The sequence below is a fragment of the Microcaecilia unicolor genome, chromosome 1 (genome assembly GCF_901765095.1).
Source record: "Microcaecilia unicolor chromosome 1, aMicUni1.1, whole genome shotgun sequence".
Classification (NCBI taxonomy): Eukaryota; Metazoa; Chordata; class Amphibia; order Gymnophiona; family Siphonopidae; genus Microcaecilia; species Microcaecilia unicolor.
In genome coordinates, this window is record NC_044031.1 from 240183217 (window position 1) to 240201176 (window position 17960).

The 17960-nt window shown below is 43.0% G+C and overlaps 1 protein-coding gene across 1 annotated transcript in view; it reads left to right on the top strand.

Annotated features, from left to right (window-relative positions):
- Window positions 1-17960, top strand: part of AHRR (aryl-hydrocarbon receptor repressor) — a 392606-nt gene that overhangs the window by 312898 nt on the left and 61748 nt on the right. The window contains exon 6 of the mRNA XM_030190015.1: window positions 14141-14255. Within this exon, the coding sequence (XP_030045875.1) occupies window positions 14141-14255 (115 nt within the window). The remainder of the gene's footprint in view (window positions 1-14140; window positions 14256-17960) is intronic.

The window sequence follows — 17960 nt, forward strand, 5'->3', positions numbered from 1 at the left end:
GTTGCATAAGAGTAGCAGTGTCAGTGTTTTGTTCCAGCCACCTCAGCCTGCTTGAATGCCAGCGTCCCATCAGGAATAGCTCTCCAATAAAGACCTGTTTCATCTGCATTAAAAATGTCACATGGTTGGTAATCTTTCACAATGCCAGGTAGAACATTTGCTACCCATCTTTCTGCACCCATTTCATTTGCATCTTGTTTTTCACCATGCTGTATCTTGTACTTGATGTTGTGTCTCACTTTCCATTTCTCCAGCCACCCAACAGTTGCACTAAAACCAGCCAATTCAAGGTTTTTAGCCAAATGATCGGCTTCCTCCATCAGTAGAGAACCTCTGACAGGAAGCTGACAGCTTCTTGCCTGTGAAAACCAGCAAAGAAGAGCTTCTTCCACATCTTCCACTTTTCTAGCTGTCTTGCATTTTGTTTCAGGATTGATGTTCTTCTCCAGTCCTCAAGAAGCTTGTCCTTCTGCTTGTAGATGCATGAGATTTGGCTTGGATGCACCCCATACTCTTTTGCAATGAAAGCCTGACTTTCTTATTGTCACTCCAGTCTTTTTATAACTGCTGTCCTATCCTTGAGTGAAAGAGCCTTACACATGCATGATGACAAGGTTATTTCACTGTTTGCGTCACTACAGCTGCTGAATAACATGGGCATTTAGGTGCGGGGTTCAACTTTAGAGCCCACAGTTTGTTCAACTTTTGAGTGGTAACTCTCCATTGCGTTGTTTTGGTACTCCACCGCCACTACAGCCACTGAATTGCACAGGTGTTTAGTTGCTCGGTTGTATAGAGCCCACAGTTCGTTCAACTTTTGAGCGATAACTCCCCATGCACGGTTCAACTTTAGAGTCCACAATTTGTTCAACTTTTGAACAGTAACTTCTTGTTGCACTGTTTCGGTATTCCACCGCCATACAGCCACTCAATTGCACAGGTGTTTAGGTGCACGTACCTTTATGATCAACCTTAGAGCCCTTGGGCAAGAAAGAAAATAGTGGGCACCCTCCTCGTTCGCTCGGAGCCATGTGACCCATGCATGGGCAAGGAAGAAAATGGTGCTCACCTGCTCTCCTTCACTTGGAACTGTGTGATCCATGCAGCTGCGTATCACAAGCTGTGAGCCAATGAAAGAGAGAAAGGAGAGAGGTAGGCTTCCTCCGACCTCATTGGCTCCTAGCTTCATGATGTACAACTGCTGTGCCACACAGAAATGGCACACCATTAACCTGGGAGCCAGTGAAGTTGGAGTGGGGGGTGGCTCACATGGCATTAGAACTTAACAGGAATGGGAGTGAATGAGGGAGATTGCATTTAAAAGGAGTGATGTTGGAAAAATTGCAGATCAAGGCATTGCACTTAATCAGAGTACGTGCTTATCACTGGTGTGCCAAACTGGAGTAAGTTTATATTAGAATGCATGGGAAAAATTGAGGACTGTAAGTTTCCATTGCAGATAAGCGAAGTGTGTGCTTATCCGATGTGCACTTAAGGGGAATGCACTGTACAATGTTTTCTGATATAAGCATATAAAGATCTACGTCTCCATTCTCCAAAATATGTGTTGATGCCCTGATATGCAAGGCTGACAAGTGCTGTGGTTTAAACACTAGTAGCCAATCCCTGGGAAAGGGAGACTGTAGAACCGGGGGGGGGGGGGGGGGGGGGGATTACAGATAAGGAAAGAAGTGTCCAAAAGGCCCTTAGTGTCCACAATTAGAGCAGCTCCTCCTTACTATCAAGTGGGGTTGCCCAGTGGAGAGGGATCAAATGTGACCTGCATCACAAGAAGCTACAGTGGGACTTGAAACGACCAACCCCTGGATCCCAGGCCACACCACAAACCATTATGCCATGTCTTCAGTAATTAGAAAAGAGGTGACAGGGAATGTCTTATGGCCTGCCACAGCCAGCCAGTTGAACTTAGATCGGCCACTCCAGCACCTGAAACAGATGTGAGGTATATGGAAACTGCTACCAGGTTCCATAGTGGTGGGGGGGGGGGGGAAGAAGCATACAAGACTGCAGTCTCCCTTTCTAGTTCCTTCTTTCAGGTCATGGCTATAAGGCATTTGTGAGTGGAGCTTTCCTGAGATGAGACATTAGGCCAAATATTTCCCTGTATATCGTATTCACAACGTACCCCTTTAATTTGTCAAAAAATATTTTATTTATAGCTTCCCACATACATGCCTATCACAAAGATAGTTTATACCATACTACATAATCCTAGGAACTCACTCATACAACCCTTTCACATCACCATTCAGCCCTACTACATATTACATAGGAGTATAGCTCTAAACAATAGATTAGATCACCCAATTACTCTCAGCATTTTCCTTTTAGAAAAGAGGAACCAATTATGTATCACCCCGAAGTATATTCTTTATATCAGCATTCACTGGTAATGCCCCTTAACAGGGACCAATGTCCATAAGTCCTTTTTCACAGAAAAATGTCCAGAGCCTCTTTATTTCATCACTTGGGGATCCTTAATTCTCCATCTCCTTCAATTAATGTAATAATCCACTCATGGCTCAATGCTCAGCGCAGGTTGAAGAGAGCTTCCTTATAACTGCTTCCAACTTGCAGCATATAAATTCATTCACTCATCTTCAACTCCTCGCTCCTCTTTTTGCGAGACTGCATTTCGGACCAGCCTTCCTCAGGAGGAACAACCAACTCCCAATACCTACAACAATAAATCACATAAACACTACCCTCTCATAACCCGTTATCAAAGTCACCTTTTAACTATCGCCATTATACATATAATTAAATCCTTTGTATCAACAGCCTAGCTTCGGGAATAACAGTCCAATACCGGACACTCAGCAACTCTCTACTATTTCTCACAAGCATCAATTCCACCTCTTCAACTCAGCAAATTCACAAATTGGTCCAAAGGCAGGTTTGGCCTTGACCTAGACACTTTTAAAGCAGGTCTAAATCACAACATTTTTCTTTCCGGCCCCAGGAAGTCATTTTGCTATCCATTATTGCAAAAAAGCGTCCATCGTGTAACACTGCCCATATCACACCCACAAAATGCCACTTCTGAAAACATAAGTACATAAGTATTGCAATACTGGGAAAGACCAAAGGTCCATTGAGCCCAGCATCCTGTTTCCAACAGTGGCCAATCCAGATCACAAATACCCAGCAAGATCCCAAAAATGTACAAAACATTTTATACTGCTTATCCCAGAAATAGTGGATTTTCCCCAAGTCCATTTAATAACGGTCTATGAACTTTTCCTTTAGGAAGCCATCCAAACCTTTTTTAAACTCCGCTAAGCTAACCGCCTTTACCACATTCTCTGGCAACAAATTCCAGAGTTTAATTACACGTTGAGTGAAGAAATATTTTCTCCGCTTCGTTTTAAATTTACTACATTGTAGCTTCATCGCATGCCCCCTAGTCCTAGTATTTTTGGAAAGCGTGAACAGACACTTCACATCTACCCGTTCAACTCCACTCATTATTTTATAGACCTCTATCATATCTCCCCTCAGCCGCCTTTTCTCCAAGCTGAAGAGCCCTAGCCGCTTTAGTCTTTCCTCATAGGGAAGTCTTCCCATCTCCTTTATCATTTTCGTCGCCCTTCTCTGCACCTTTTCTAATTCCACTATATCTTTTTTGAGATGCGGCGACCAGGATTGAACACAATATTCGAGATGCGGTCGCACCATGGAGCGATACAAAAGCATTATAACATCCTGATTTTTGTTTTCCATTCCTTTCCTAATAATGCCTAACATTCTATTTGCTTTCTTAGCCGCCGCAGCACACTGAGCAGAAGGTTTCAACGTATCATCAATGACAACCCCTAGATCCCTTTCTTGGTCTGTGACTCCTAATGTGGAAACTTGCATGACGTAGCTATAATTCGGGTTCCTCTTCCCCACATGCATCACTTTGCACTTGCTCACATTAAACGTCATCTGCCATTTAGACGCCCAGTCTCCCAGTCTCGTAAGGTCCTCTTGTAATTTTTCACAATCCTCCCGCGATTTAACAACTTTGAATAATTTTGTGTCATCAGCAAATTTAATTACTCCCATCTCTAGGTCATTTATAAATATCTTAAAAAGCAGCGGTCCCAGCACAGACCCCTGGGGAACCCCACTAACTATCCTTCTCCATTGAAAATACTGACCATTTAACCCTACTCTCTGTTTTCTATCTTTTAACCAGTTTTTAATCCACAATAGAACACTAACTCCTATCCCATGACTCTCCAATTTCCTCTGGAGTCTTTCATGAGGTACTTTGTTTTTGTTACATTTGTACCCCGCGCTTTCCCACTCATGGCAGGCTCAATGCGGCTTACATGGGGCAATGGAGGGTTAAGTGACTTGCCCAGAGTCACAAGGAGCTGCCTGTGCCTAAAGTGGGAATGGAACTCAGTTCCTCAGTTCCCAGGACCAAAGTCCACCACCCTAACCACTAGGCGACTCCTCCTCAAACGCCTTCTGAAAATCCAGATACACAATATCAACCGGCTCACCTTTATCCACATGTTTGTTCACCCCTTCAAAGAAGTGTAGTAGATTGGTGAAGCAAGATTTCCCTTCACTAAATCTATGTTGACTTTGTCTCATTAATCCATGCTTTTGAATATGCTTTGTAATTTTGTTCTTAATAATAGTCTCTACCATTTTGACTAGCACCGACGTCAGACTCACCTGTCTATAATTTCCGGGGTCTCCTCTGGAACCTTTTTAAAAAATCTGCGTTACATTGGCCACCCTCCAATCTTCCGGTACCACGCTCGATTTTAAGGATAAATTACATATTTCTAACAATAGCTCTGCAAGCTCATTTTTCAGTTCTTTCAGTACTCTGGGATGAATACCATCTGGTCCAGGAAATTTGCTACTCTTCAGTTTGTAGAACTGCCCCATTACATCCTCCAGGTTTACAGAGAATTCATTAAGTTTCTCCGACTCGTCAGCTTCAAATACCATTTGCGGCACCGGTATCACTCCCAAATCTTCCTCGGTGAAGACCAAAGCAAAGAATTCATTTAATCTCTCCGCTACAGCTTTGTCTTCCCTGATCGCCCCTTTTACTCTTCGGTCATCTAGCGGTCCAACCAATTCTTTTGCCGGCTTCCTGCTTTTAATATACCTAAAAAAAATGTTACTATAAGGGGCATAATCGAATGGAAACGTCTATCTCCATGGGCGTTTATCTCCGAGAACAGGTCCGTGAAGGGGCGGACCGAACCGTATTTTCGAAAAACATGGACGTTTATCTTTTTTTGAGCTGGGCATTTTTGTTTTTCAGCGATAATGGAAACCGAAAGCGCCCAGCTCAAAAACGAATAACTCCAAGACATTTATTCGTGGGAGGGGCCAGGATTCGTAGTGCACTGGTCCCCCTCACATGCCAGGACACCAACCGGGCACCCTAGGGGGCACTTTTACAAAATAAAAAAAAAGGTAAAACAGCTCCCAGGTTCATAGCACCCTTCCCTTGGGTATTGAGCCCCCCAAATCCCCCTCAAAACCCACTGCCCACAAGTCTACACCATTACTATAGCCCTAAGGGGTGAAGGGGGGCACCTACATGTGAGTACAGTGGGTTTGGGGGGCGGTTTGGAGGGCTCCCATTTACCAGCACAAGTGTAACAGGTGGGGGGGGGATGGGCCTGGGTCCACCTGCCTGAAGTCCACTGCACCCCCTAATCACTGCTCCAGTGACCTGCATACTGCTGCCAAGGAGGTGGGTATGACATTTGAGGGTGAAAATAAAAAGTTGTGAAACGGCATATTTTGTGGTGGGAGGGGTTTTGTGACCACTGGGGGAGTCAGGGGAGGTCATCCTCGATTCCCTCCAGTGGTCATCTGGTCATTTAGGGCACTTTTTGTGGCCATATTCGTGGAAAAACAGGGTCCAGGAAAAGTGCCCTAAATTCTCGCTAAAAACGCATATTTTTTTCCATTATCGGCGAAAGGCGCCCATCTCTGATCGCCCGATAACCACGCCCCAGTTCCGCCTTCACCACGCCTTCGACACGCCCCCATCAACTTTGTCCGCATCCGCGATGGAGTGTAGTTGAAAACGTCCAAATTTGGCTTTCGATTATACCGCTTTATTCGTTTTTGTGAGACAAACGTCTATCTCCCGATTTGGGTCACAATATAGGCGTTTTTCTATTTCGATTATAAGCAGGTATGTGTTTTTGCCTCCAACACAATCTTTTTTTCGAAGTCCCTATCAGCGCTTTGCATTTGACTTGACATTCCTTATGCCGTTTCTTATTATTTTCAGTCGGTTCCTTCTTCCATTTTCTGAAGGATTTTCTTTTAGTTCTAATAGCTTCATTCACCTCACTATTTAACCACGCCGGCTGTCATTTGGTCTTCCGTCCTCCTTTTTTAATACGCAGAATATATTTGGCCTGGGCTTCCAGGATGGTGTTTTTGAACAGCATCCACACCTGATGTAAATTTTTGACCCTCGCAGTCGCTCCTCTTAGTTTTTTTTCACCGTTCTTCTCATTTTATCATAGTCTCCATTTTTAAAGTTAAACGCTAACGTATTTGATTTCCTATGTATATTTACCTCAAAGCTAATATCAAATCCGATCATATTATGATCACTGTTATCAAGCGACCCCAGCACCATTACCTCCTGCACCAGATCATGCGCTCCACTAAGGACACATCAAACACTGCAGTACATCTATATGGCAAGGGACATGGTTTGGGTGTATTTTGTGGGGGATTAGGGAGAGGCTTTATATGAATGTCCAACACCAATCACAGAAGGGAAAGGGATGTCCATGTCTACAAATATAGATGTTGTTATTTCGACCTCATACTTGGCACGTCTAGGTTGCAGAAAGGTGCTTTGATTGAGCAGCTGTCCACTGGAGAGTTAAGGCACGATACCTCTTTAATCCTCCAGTGGTTGCTGTCCCCCTCTCTGTGGACAATACTCTTATTTTCCTTAAAGATCCAAAAACGTCTGTGCCAGCTCTGCTGCATGAAATTGCAGAGTTTGGGGCAGTTTCCAGTTTTAAAGTCACTGGAAATGTTAGGTCCGAACTTTCTATTTAAGGTGGCCAGGGGTAATGTGTGCTATTTAGGAATTCATATTTTTACCAATTTAGATTAGCTTTATGCTCTTAATTATGGGAGGCTTATGAAAGGAATAGAATTGAATTTGGTTTTGTCAATCTTTAGTGCTCATGTGGTGAGGTTGTATAGCTCTTATGAAAATGATAATTCTAACAAAATTACTTTTTCAATTATTGCACCTACCGATCACAATTCCTACCATGAAATTTTGTCATTGGGAGGACGTATTCTAAAAATGTATTTGGAAGAGTAAGAAAGAGAAATAGTATGGTGCGTTTAGCATTGCAGATGAGCAGGGGAGGAGTGGATATGCCTAATTTGAGATTATATTAAGATAGAGTAATACTTAGGGCTAACTGGGTATGGATAGAAAAAATCTTCATAGCCCTCTTTTTCTGTGGGAGAATGAGTAAGGCAATGGGGCCTGAGGACTCGTGAGGAGCTTATGGCCTGGAAGGGATATCGTTTGATTACGCCTATGCTTTGAATACTCACGCCATAGCAGGTGTGAAATCACTTTATAGGCTACTTAGGGATTTTCAACCCATCTCTATGTCATATTTTAAAACACTGTGTTACATTCCTCACCTGGTTCCCGGCCTGCGCGGCCGATTTGCCTGCGAGGCGCGGTCCAGCAGAGATAGCCGGCTATTTTGGATGTGGTCTCTCCAGGATGGGTCTGTTTCTGTTTCCTATTTCTGGCAGCCGTCATCTTGGTTGGATGAAGGACAGCAGCCATCTTGGCTAGCTCAGGAGGGGGCAGCCATCTTGTATACAAGAACAGAAAGGAAGCCCATATTTGGGTGTTGTGCTACTCTGCTGATGGGGGCAGCCATCTTGGAACAGCTGCACGTGGTTGAGCCTAATTCCTGCACTATTTAAAGCCCTGTTTCCAGTCCTTCCATGCTTCGGCTTCTATTCGCATAGAGGTTGTGGTCTTCATCTGTTCCAGTGGGTTCCTGTGTTCCTGACCTCGGATTGTTTACTGTCTTCACACTGTGTTGCTGCCTGCCCAGACCTTCGGACTGATTCTTGACTTCACGCTGTGTTGCTGCCAGCCCAGACTTCGGCCTGATTTCTGATTTTGCTGCTTTGCTGACTCCTTGCTCCAGGACTGTGACTGCACTCCTGCTTGTCTGGTAAGTGGTCGCGCAACCCCGCTGGTTCCGGAAGTCCTGCCAGCCGCTTGAACCCAGGGGCTCAACTCTTGGGGGACAGTGGCTAAGTGCAGGTGAAGCTTGGATCAGGCGACCCTCAGGGGGAGGAATGCTGGCTTCGGCCTAACCCCTGGTAAGCCTTTCCTCAGCTGAGAGGTGCCCAGCTCTACCACTGGCTGCCTTTCAGGTGCTGTGGAGGACTTGCAGCTCATCTGCATATCCTTACAGCCTTCTCCGGGGTGACACCCAGGTCCACTCCAATCCACTCAGGGCCTCCGCTCTAGGTGCCGCGCACCGGGGCATTTTTCTCTTTACATCTAATCTTCTTCCCAGTTGCTAAAGTACCTCAGTCATTTATGGCCCCTATTCACATTCTCTTCCTAGCCCTGTCCCTTCCTAATCTTTTCCCTCACCCCCTACCTCTCTCCGCTACAGGAACTCACTGCCCATCCATCGACTTCATCACCTCACCTTCCAAGTTACTCGCTTTAACGTCCTCCTTTAATCTCCAACTATGCTCCACCTCCCCCACTCATCAAAATGGTCACTGTCTTGATCTCATCTTCTCCTCCAACTGTTCACCCTCTAGTTTCCTTGCCTCTGATCTTCCCTCCTCTGATCACCATCTTATAACTTTCACACTTAAATCTCCTCCCTCCCAGTCCCGTCCTATCTTATCTAATTTATCTAGGAATCTTCACGATATTGACCCTTCATCTCTATCCTTCCATGTTTCAAACCTCCTCTCTACTGTGGCACCATCCACGTCTGTCAACGAGGCTGTTTCTTCTTACAACAATATTCTATCATCTGCCTTAGACACTCTTGCACCTTTGATGACCCACCCTGTAAGGTGTACAAAACCCCAACCTTGGCTGACTTCTAATATCCGCTACCTACGTTCCTGTACCCGCTCTGCCGAACGCCTCTGGCGGAAATCTCGGGCCCTTGCTGATTTCTTACACTTTAAGTTCATGCTGACCTCCTTCCAATCTGCTCTTTTACGTGCCAAACAGGATTATTATATCCAACTGACCAACTCTCTTGGCTCTAATCCTCGACTTCTCTTCACCACATTGAACTAACTCTCTCCTCAAGGTGCCCCCTCCCCCAACTCCCCCTTCATTATCTCCTCAGACCCTTGCTGAATTCTTTCACAACAAGGTTCAAAAGATAAACCTTGCTTTCTCTACCTCACCACTTCTCCCTCCACTAGTCCGTTTCCCTCTCTCTCCTTCCCCTCATTCCCTTTCCTCCTTTCCTGAAGTTACTATTGAAGAAACTATACTTCTCCTTTCTTCCTCAAAATGTACCACCTGTTCCTCTGATCCCATTCCCACCCACCTTCTTAATGCCATCTCTCCTGCTCTTATTCCTTTTATCTGTCACATTCTCAACCTCTCACTTTCCACTGTGTCTGTCCCTGCTGCCTTTAAACATGCTGTGGTCACACCTCTCCTTAAGAAGCCTTCATTCGACCCTACTTGTCTCTATAATTACCGACCCATCTCCCTCCTTCCTTTTCTCTCCAAATTACTTGAGCGTGCTGTTCACCGCCGCTGCCTTGATTTTCTCTCCTCACATGCTATTCTTGACCCACTACAATCTGGTTTTCGCCCTCTCCACTCAACCGAAACTGCGCTTACTAAAGTCTCCAATGACCTATTACTGGCTAAATCCAGAGGTCAATATTCCATCCTCATTCTTCTTGATCTTTCTGCTGATTTTGACACTGTCGATCACAGCATACTTCTCGATACCCTGTCCTCACTTGGATTCCAGGGCTCTGTCCTTTCCTGGTTCTCTTCCTACCTCTCCCTCCGCACCTTTAGTGTTTACTCTGGTGGATCCTCTTCTACTTCTATCCCTCTGCCTGTCGGCGTACCTCAGGGTTCTGTTCTTGGTCCCCTCCTCTTTTCTATCTACACTTCTTCCCTTGGTTCATTAATCTCATCCCATGGCTTTTCCTACCATCTCTATGCTGATGACTCCCAAATCTACCTTTCTACCCCTGATATCTCACCTTGCATCCAAACCAAAGTTTCAGCGTGCTTGTCTGACATTGCTGTCTGGATGTCTCAACGCCACCTGAAATTAAATATGACCAAAACTGACTTCTCATTTTCCCCCCAAACCCACCTCCCCGCTCCCCCCATTTTCTATTTCTGTTGATGGCTCTCTCATTCTCCCTGTCTCCTCAGCTCGAAACCTTGGGGTCATCTTTGACTCTTCTCTCTCCTTCTCTGCTCATATCCAGCACATTGCCAAAACCTGTCGTTTCTTTCTTTACAACATCCGTAAAATCCGCCCCTTTCTTTCCGAGCACTCTACCAAAACCCTCATCCACACCCTTGTCACCTCTCGTTTAGACTACTGCAATCTGCTTCTTGCTGGCCTCCCAGTTAGTCACCTCTCCCCTCTCCAGTCGGTTCAAAACTCTGCTGGCCGTCTCGTCTTCCGCCAGGGTCGCTTTACTCATACTACCCCTCTCCTCAAGACCCTTCACTGGCTCCCTATCCGTTTTCGCATCCTGTTCAAACTTCTTCTACTAACCTATAAATGTACTCACTCTGTTGCTCCCCAGTATCTCTCCACACTCGTCCTTCCCTACACCCCTTCCCGTGCACTCCGCTCCATGGATAAATCCTTCTTATCTGTTCCCTTCTCCACTACTGCCAACTCCAGACTTCGCACCTTCTGTCTCGCTGCACTCTACACCTGGAATAAACTTCCTGAGTCCCTACGTCTTGCCCCATCCTTGGCCACCTTTAAATCTAGACTGAAAGCCCACCTCTTTAACATTGCTTTTGACTTGGAACCACTTGTAACTACTCGCCTCCACCTACCCTCCTCTCTTCCTTCCCGTTCACATTAATTGATTTGATTTGCTTACTTTATTTATTTTTTGTCTATTAGATTGTAAGCTCTTTGAGCAGGGACTGTCTTTCTTCTATGTTTGTGCAGCGCTGCATACGCCTTGTAGCGCTATAGAAATGCTAAATAGTAGTAGTAGTAGTAGTAGTAGTACTTGGGGTTGTCTGGCTGCCTGACCGAGCTTCACTGTGCTCAGTCGGGGCAGAAGGGCTCACATCCCCAATCATAACACAATGAGGGAAGAAATAGAAACATTAGGCTTTTATTTCTGTAAACATTTGTTACCGTAGGGAATCTGTGTGTCTCATAGCCAGCTGCAAGAGATAGTAAATAGGAAGATTCATTTTTATCAATATTTCCAACTGTGTGACTTCTTGATGGAGAAGGATCTTGTTGATACCATGTCCTGGGCCACTAGCTCTTTGGAGAAGGCTTTGTTTAAAGGAAGAAGTGAACATAAGCTTCTTTCCAGAATCTATGCTGCCTTGGGGGAGGCTACAAAGGGATATCATTGGTGCATGAGTAAGCAAGAGCAAGCATGGGAGGCCTGGTTAGGCGAGTCATTTGAGGAGGCGGGTTGGATAGAAATGTATTCCCATGTACATAAATGCTCAAAAGTTACCAATTTCAACCAAATGCAGTATGTGCTCTTAAATCAGATGTACTGGACCTCAGAAAAGGGGGATAAGGCGGGGATCTGTTGGAGAGGTTGTGGGGAAGAGACTCCTATGAACATATGTGATGGGACTGCTGCATCACGCTGAAATTTTAGGAGGGGTTTTGGAATTAAATTGTAAAATGGAAATGGGTAGACCATAGAGAAGAGCCGAGATGGTATTTACTTGATAGTGGGGTGGAGGAAATTATACAGAGGGTACAATCAGAGTTGTGTTACACATTATGCATAGCAGCTAAATGACAAACTCCAGTCACTGGAAAGGCCCTCACACCCTAATAATGAAAAATTGATGGAGGGTGGTATTGGAGTTGCAACCTTTTGATAAAATTACTTCTGCGCTGAGAAATAAAGGATCTCAATATCTAGAAAAGTGGGCAGCTAGAGTCTGAGAAAATCCCGTTGGACATTCCAGGGGGTAGTTTTGTAGTTTAAATTTTCAGATGATTTTGCCTCTACAGTTCTGTAACCTCCTACATTATGGTCACTTTCATATCTCTCTCCCAAGCAGTAATATTATAGCAGGTGAGGGGGAGAGATTTAGTCAGGAGTTCAAGTCATTGGGGAGAGGGGTGTAAGAAGAAGGGTAGGGGGTAGAAAGGGGAAAGGGGGATAAAGAAATATTTAAAGCAGAAAATTTATCTGGTGTTTGTTTCTTTTGAACACATAAGCTTTCGTGATGGGGGTTTGGCAGTGGGTTTAACATAAACTATATTTAATGAATATATGTTGTGTGAGAGTGGGAACCTGTTAAGTATAGAGTGCATTGGGGACTATGTGACATATAGCTGAATTTGGGCATTAAAATGGAAAGTTTAGGAGTGGGTTAACTGAAAAATAGTAATAATCGAATATTGTTTTCTACTTTGTAGTTTAAACTTTGGAATGCACTACCGAATGCCATAAAAGCAACATATGATTTGATACCCTTCTGGAAACTACTAAAGACTAAATTGTTTAAAAAGACTTATCAAAAGGATCCTTCCTAAATGATCTGACATCTAAACTCAATTAGAACAAGTTAACAGTGAACTCTTCTATTTAATTACTTTAATTTCTTTTTCTTTACTGAATGTTATACATTATCCTTGATTTCAAATTCATGAAATGTATTATATCCATTTACTTCTAATGTACTTCATACTTTTTGTACTTATTGTTAATTAATAATAATATGTATTTCTCACTCCGGAAATGGATACCGCCATTTTGGCATAATGTAAGCCACATTGAGCCTGCAAAGAGGTGGGAAAATGTGGGATACAAATGCAGTAAATAAATAAATCCCTATGGTGTTTTTACATGTCATGTGTTCAAACTGTGCTGGTTAATGTTGTAGACATGTTTTGTTCATGTCAACTTTGATACTAAAAACTAGGCTTGCTTTTCTGAAGTCGGCTATGAAAATTATAAAGCTGTTTTACATTCTTTAATTTATACATTTTCAGTTTGTATTTTGTATTTCTTATCTTTTCAATACTTTTTATTCTTTAATTGTTTTTTCAGGCTGCATTTTGATTACAGTTCGTGATCATGCATTTAAAGGTATGTTATTTATTTTATTTATTTTCCACTGCAACTCCTTGTGACTCTGGGCAGTGGAGGGTAAAGTAACTTGTCCAGAGTCATAAGTAGCTGCAGTGGGGGAAAAAATAACATACTTTTAATTGTGTGATTAATTGCGATTTAGATTTTAAGCAAAATGCAGCCCTTCTAAAACTATTCAAAATGGGGGGGGGGGGGGGGGGGGGAATTAAAGTGCAGTGGGCTTTTACAATAAATAACCTGTGGTATCTCCTTACTAGAGGTCTGTCATTCCTGTAGCATATGAATTACGCAGCTTGCGATCAGCCTTGCAAACTGCGCTATTCATAGTGCCCGGAGCATCGGGTGCTAATCCGTGCCATGATGCTGCCAGGCTGCATCTTAAAGGGGCTGGGCATTAATTTGCACCCATTTCCTCCAATGCCCCACCCTAGCACTTGCTCTCCCCAGCACATATCTCCCTCCTGATGCCCCCTCCAGCATGTAACCCCCTCCCAAAGCCCTCCTCCTAAACCACCCTTTTGGGCAAAAGCTCCACCTCCACTCTCCCATAGGCCCCCCTGGGCCTACCTTGTGAAATTCCCTGGAGTTTAGAGGGGTTAGGACAGTAGTGATCCCCAGTTGTTCATGTCCCTGCTGGTGAGTCCTAGCAGTAGTCTCGTGGAACTACCACTAGGGGTCAAGTCGCTGTATAAGGGCAAACGTATATATTTATAAAAAGCAAACAAAGATTTTTTTGTATGAGTGTATGATAAAGGAACTAACAGATTGCTTCTTTCCATTATTTTAGACAGATGTGATGCAGCAAAACATTTATGATTATATTCATGTGGATGATAGACAGGAGTTCTGCCAGCAGCTTCACTGGGCCATGAACCCTCCACAAGAAGTGCAGACTGAGACAGGTATGTTTGTCTGCATGCCCCCAGATTGAACATATTCATGGAAAAAAGGTATCCCCATTACCTTATACAACACTGCCAGTGCTATATAAACCTAAAATTACAATAAGAAGAAACAGAGGTCAATCCCCTATGAAACTCCATGGAGAGCTTGTGGATTTTCTCTCTGAAACTGTTGGTCAGTGAGGGAACATGAGCACTGTCTGCATATTTTGCATAGGATTGTCAGCTAGCTCCAGATCTGGTGGAAAGGCTGATCCTGTCCTGGTTTTGCCTCATTGCCTGCATGGATGTGTGCACTTTCATTTATTAGGGAAACCAACAGGGACATCAGAATGCATTCAGATTCAGGTCTGACAATGCTATCACAAATAAATAATGTGGTTCATAAAAGTTTCTTTAAATTGAAGATGCTTCATCGTGCTAAATATTTTTTGGAACCTAAAGATTTTAAGATTATTGTGCAGGCAATGGTAAAAATAATTCTATACTACTGTAATTACTATTTGATTCACTTGTTTTTATCTTTTAAGAATGCACACTCTTGCATCTGGATAAAATATTGGGTAGTCTTGTATATGTAAGTATTTTTTGATTGCATGCCAGTATTTCTATTATGTTTTTGTCTGATTTTTAACTTTTATATTGATGTGTATTCTTAATTGCATTATTATTTATTAATTTTCAATTCTTTTTAATTCTAATTGTTTTACATGTTCATATTGTAGTTTTACCCCGATGCAACCTTTGGGCGAAACCTGGCCATATCGAGTATTTGATTTAATAAACTACCATTCTCTTCATCATCACTGGTCTGCTTCTTGTGTTGCTGAATTTGCTATTTGCAAATCTTCACTTCTTGCTGTTTTATCTATATCTATTTGGGTCTTTCAGAGAAGCAATTAAGAAGACTTTAGATTGTGGAAAATCCAGCAGCCAAGCTAATAGGGGGTGGCTGTTGGTTTGAACATGCTACCTCGTTTTTTTAAAATTTATATTGGCTCCCTTGTAAAGACAGGATCAAATTTAGGGCCCTGTTTACTAAGCCGTGTTATAGGCACGTTAGCATTTTTAACATGCGTTAACCATGTACACACCTACAATATCCCTATAGTCGCCTACACGGTTAGTGCGCTAATTGTAGGTGCGTTAAAAATGCTAACGCACCTTAGTAAACAAGGCCCTTAAACTTTTGACTTTGGTGTTTAAAATTCTTTATACTTTAGCCTCTGCTTATCTACAAGATTTTGCCCCATTATATCAACCAAAGAGGGCTCTTAGATCATTGAATGGTATTAGAGTGATAATCCCTGCTCGGTGGGGATGTTGTCTGAAAAAGACATTTAATACGACTATACTTGGAAGAAGAGCTGAACTTTGGAATTCTTTACCTTCTGTAATTAGATTGATAATGGACTATGGGGTCCTTTTACTAAGGTGCACTGAAAAATGGGCTGTTCTAGTGTAGGTGTGTGTTTTCGGCATGCGCAGATCCATTTTTCAGCGGGCCTGTAAAAAAGGTCTTTTTTAATTCTTGCCGAAAATGGACGTGCGGCAAAATTGGCACACGTCCATTCTGGGTCTGAGGCCTTACCGCCAGCCATTGACTTAGCGGTAAGGTCTCTCGTGTTAACCGTGCGGTAATCACCTACATGCATCAAGTTGGAGTTACCGCCCGATTTTTGCCGTGCACAAGAAAATAAAATATATTTTCTGGTGCACATAGCCAGATGCGTGTCAAAAATGAAATTACCGCATGGGGCACACGGTAGCTGGGCAGTAACTCCAAATTGACACACATTGGGCATGTGTAGACGCCTAAGCGGCTTAGTAAAAGGACCCCTATGAGATTTTGACAATCAGTGAAAACTTGGCTCTTTCAAAAATATTTTGGATACTGATTTTGTTCTCAGGAACTGAATTTTTGTTTTTTATGCTGTTATTTATTTATTACATTTGTACCCCGCGCTTTCCCACACATGGCAGGCTCAATGCGGCTTACATAGTAACAATATAAAGAACTACAAAGTCGTAAAAAGAATATATAATTTGTGGTAAACGCAGTATTAATGGGGTTAACGGATAAGTAAATTGAACATAGAAGGAATTGGGTGCAGAAGGAAATGAACGTTAGTCGGTAGGCGTAGAAAGATGGAGAGGAATTGCTATGGGATAGCAATAGGGATAATGGGAAACATGGTCAATGTATAACAATCGTCGATAAGAGTCATGTGGGCAGGCTTTGGTTAGGTTGAATTGTTAGGGTAGGTTATCTTGAAGAGATGGGTCTTCAGTGCTTTTCTGAAGGGCAAAAGGCTGTTAATTGTTTGGTTGGATCTTGGTAGAGCATTCCAAAGCTGGCTACCTGAAAAGGAAAAGTTGGATGCGTAGAAGGATTTGTACTTAATACCTTTGCAGTTGGGGAGGTGTAGATTAAGGTAAGTATGGGAAGACGACAAACTGTTCCTGGTTGGGAGGTCAATAAGGTGATTCATGTAGGTGGGGGCTTCTCCGTGTAATATCTTGTAAATACCTCTTATAAATTAATTGATTGTATTTGGATTATGTAGAACTCCTAAGATCTTTGTATTTGATTGCACTCTTTTTTAGAATGATTGTTCTCTGCCTTGAACTTGATGGTAAAGCAGAATATAAATGTTAATGTTTCAATTAAATTAAATTAAATCTCAAGCTTTTATATCAAACAAGGTGCAGGTGTAGTTCCTAGATACTGAATAAATTCTCTCAGGAGTTGAAGGAGATAACCGATTGTTGACAGTCTTGCAATGCTCTTAAAACATGGCTTTTTAAGGAATGCAAGGCTGACTGTGGAGATTAGGGGTTGATTTTAGAAGCTGAGGATAGCTTTCTATGAATTTTTGTAATTGTAATATTTGATTTTTCTGTGTTTTTAACCTATGTTTATAAATCACCTTCTACATTTCTATTAGGGATGTTCAGTTGCTAGAAGTGACATGAAACTTGTCAACGACATAAAACATGCTGTTTCGTGTTATTAAAACCCAAATCCAAATATTTGTCTTATGTTGTCTTTATCAAATAGCGTGCACTATTTGATAAGAGTGTGCACTATGGGGCCCTTTTACAAAGCGGTGATAGAGCTACCGCCGCATTGTTGCGTGCCAAATCAGGACTACCGTCGGGCAACTGCAGGAACCTGGTAGTTGTTCCCACCTCCAGCACATGCCATTTCTGGAATGACAAAAATATTTTTTATTTTTGTAGCACCGGGGCTTACCCGGTGGTAACTGGGCAGCGCCGTGCCACTATCTGAAGCACAAAACAACAAACTTGGTTGTACTGCCCTACCTGGCCTGATGCCTTTCTAGCTCCTATATATTACTAAATCTTTGGAAAGCAGTACATAATTTAACAGTAAAGAAACCATCAGGCTGATATACGAAAGGTCTAGGTGTCTAACTCAAACAAGCACCTATATCTGACAAACTGAAGTTTTTCTCCATCTGAGCACCTAAATTTAGCTGCCCATTTTTTTTTTACTGGAACTTAAACTTAGTTTCTTAAAAATGGGCAAGACAATGAGAGAAGCCAACGAATGAAATTAGAACTCAGCACTAGCCCCCACACTACAAGGGGCTCCCAAACCCGCCTCATGCTGAAGGAGGCATAGACTAAAGGCCAGCTTTGGAGCCCCCTCCCCAGTTTCTACCCTGGGCCACTGAATGT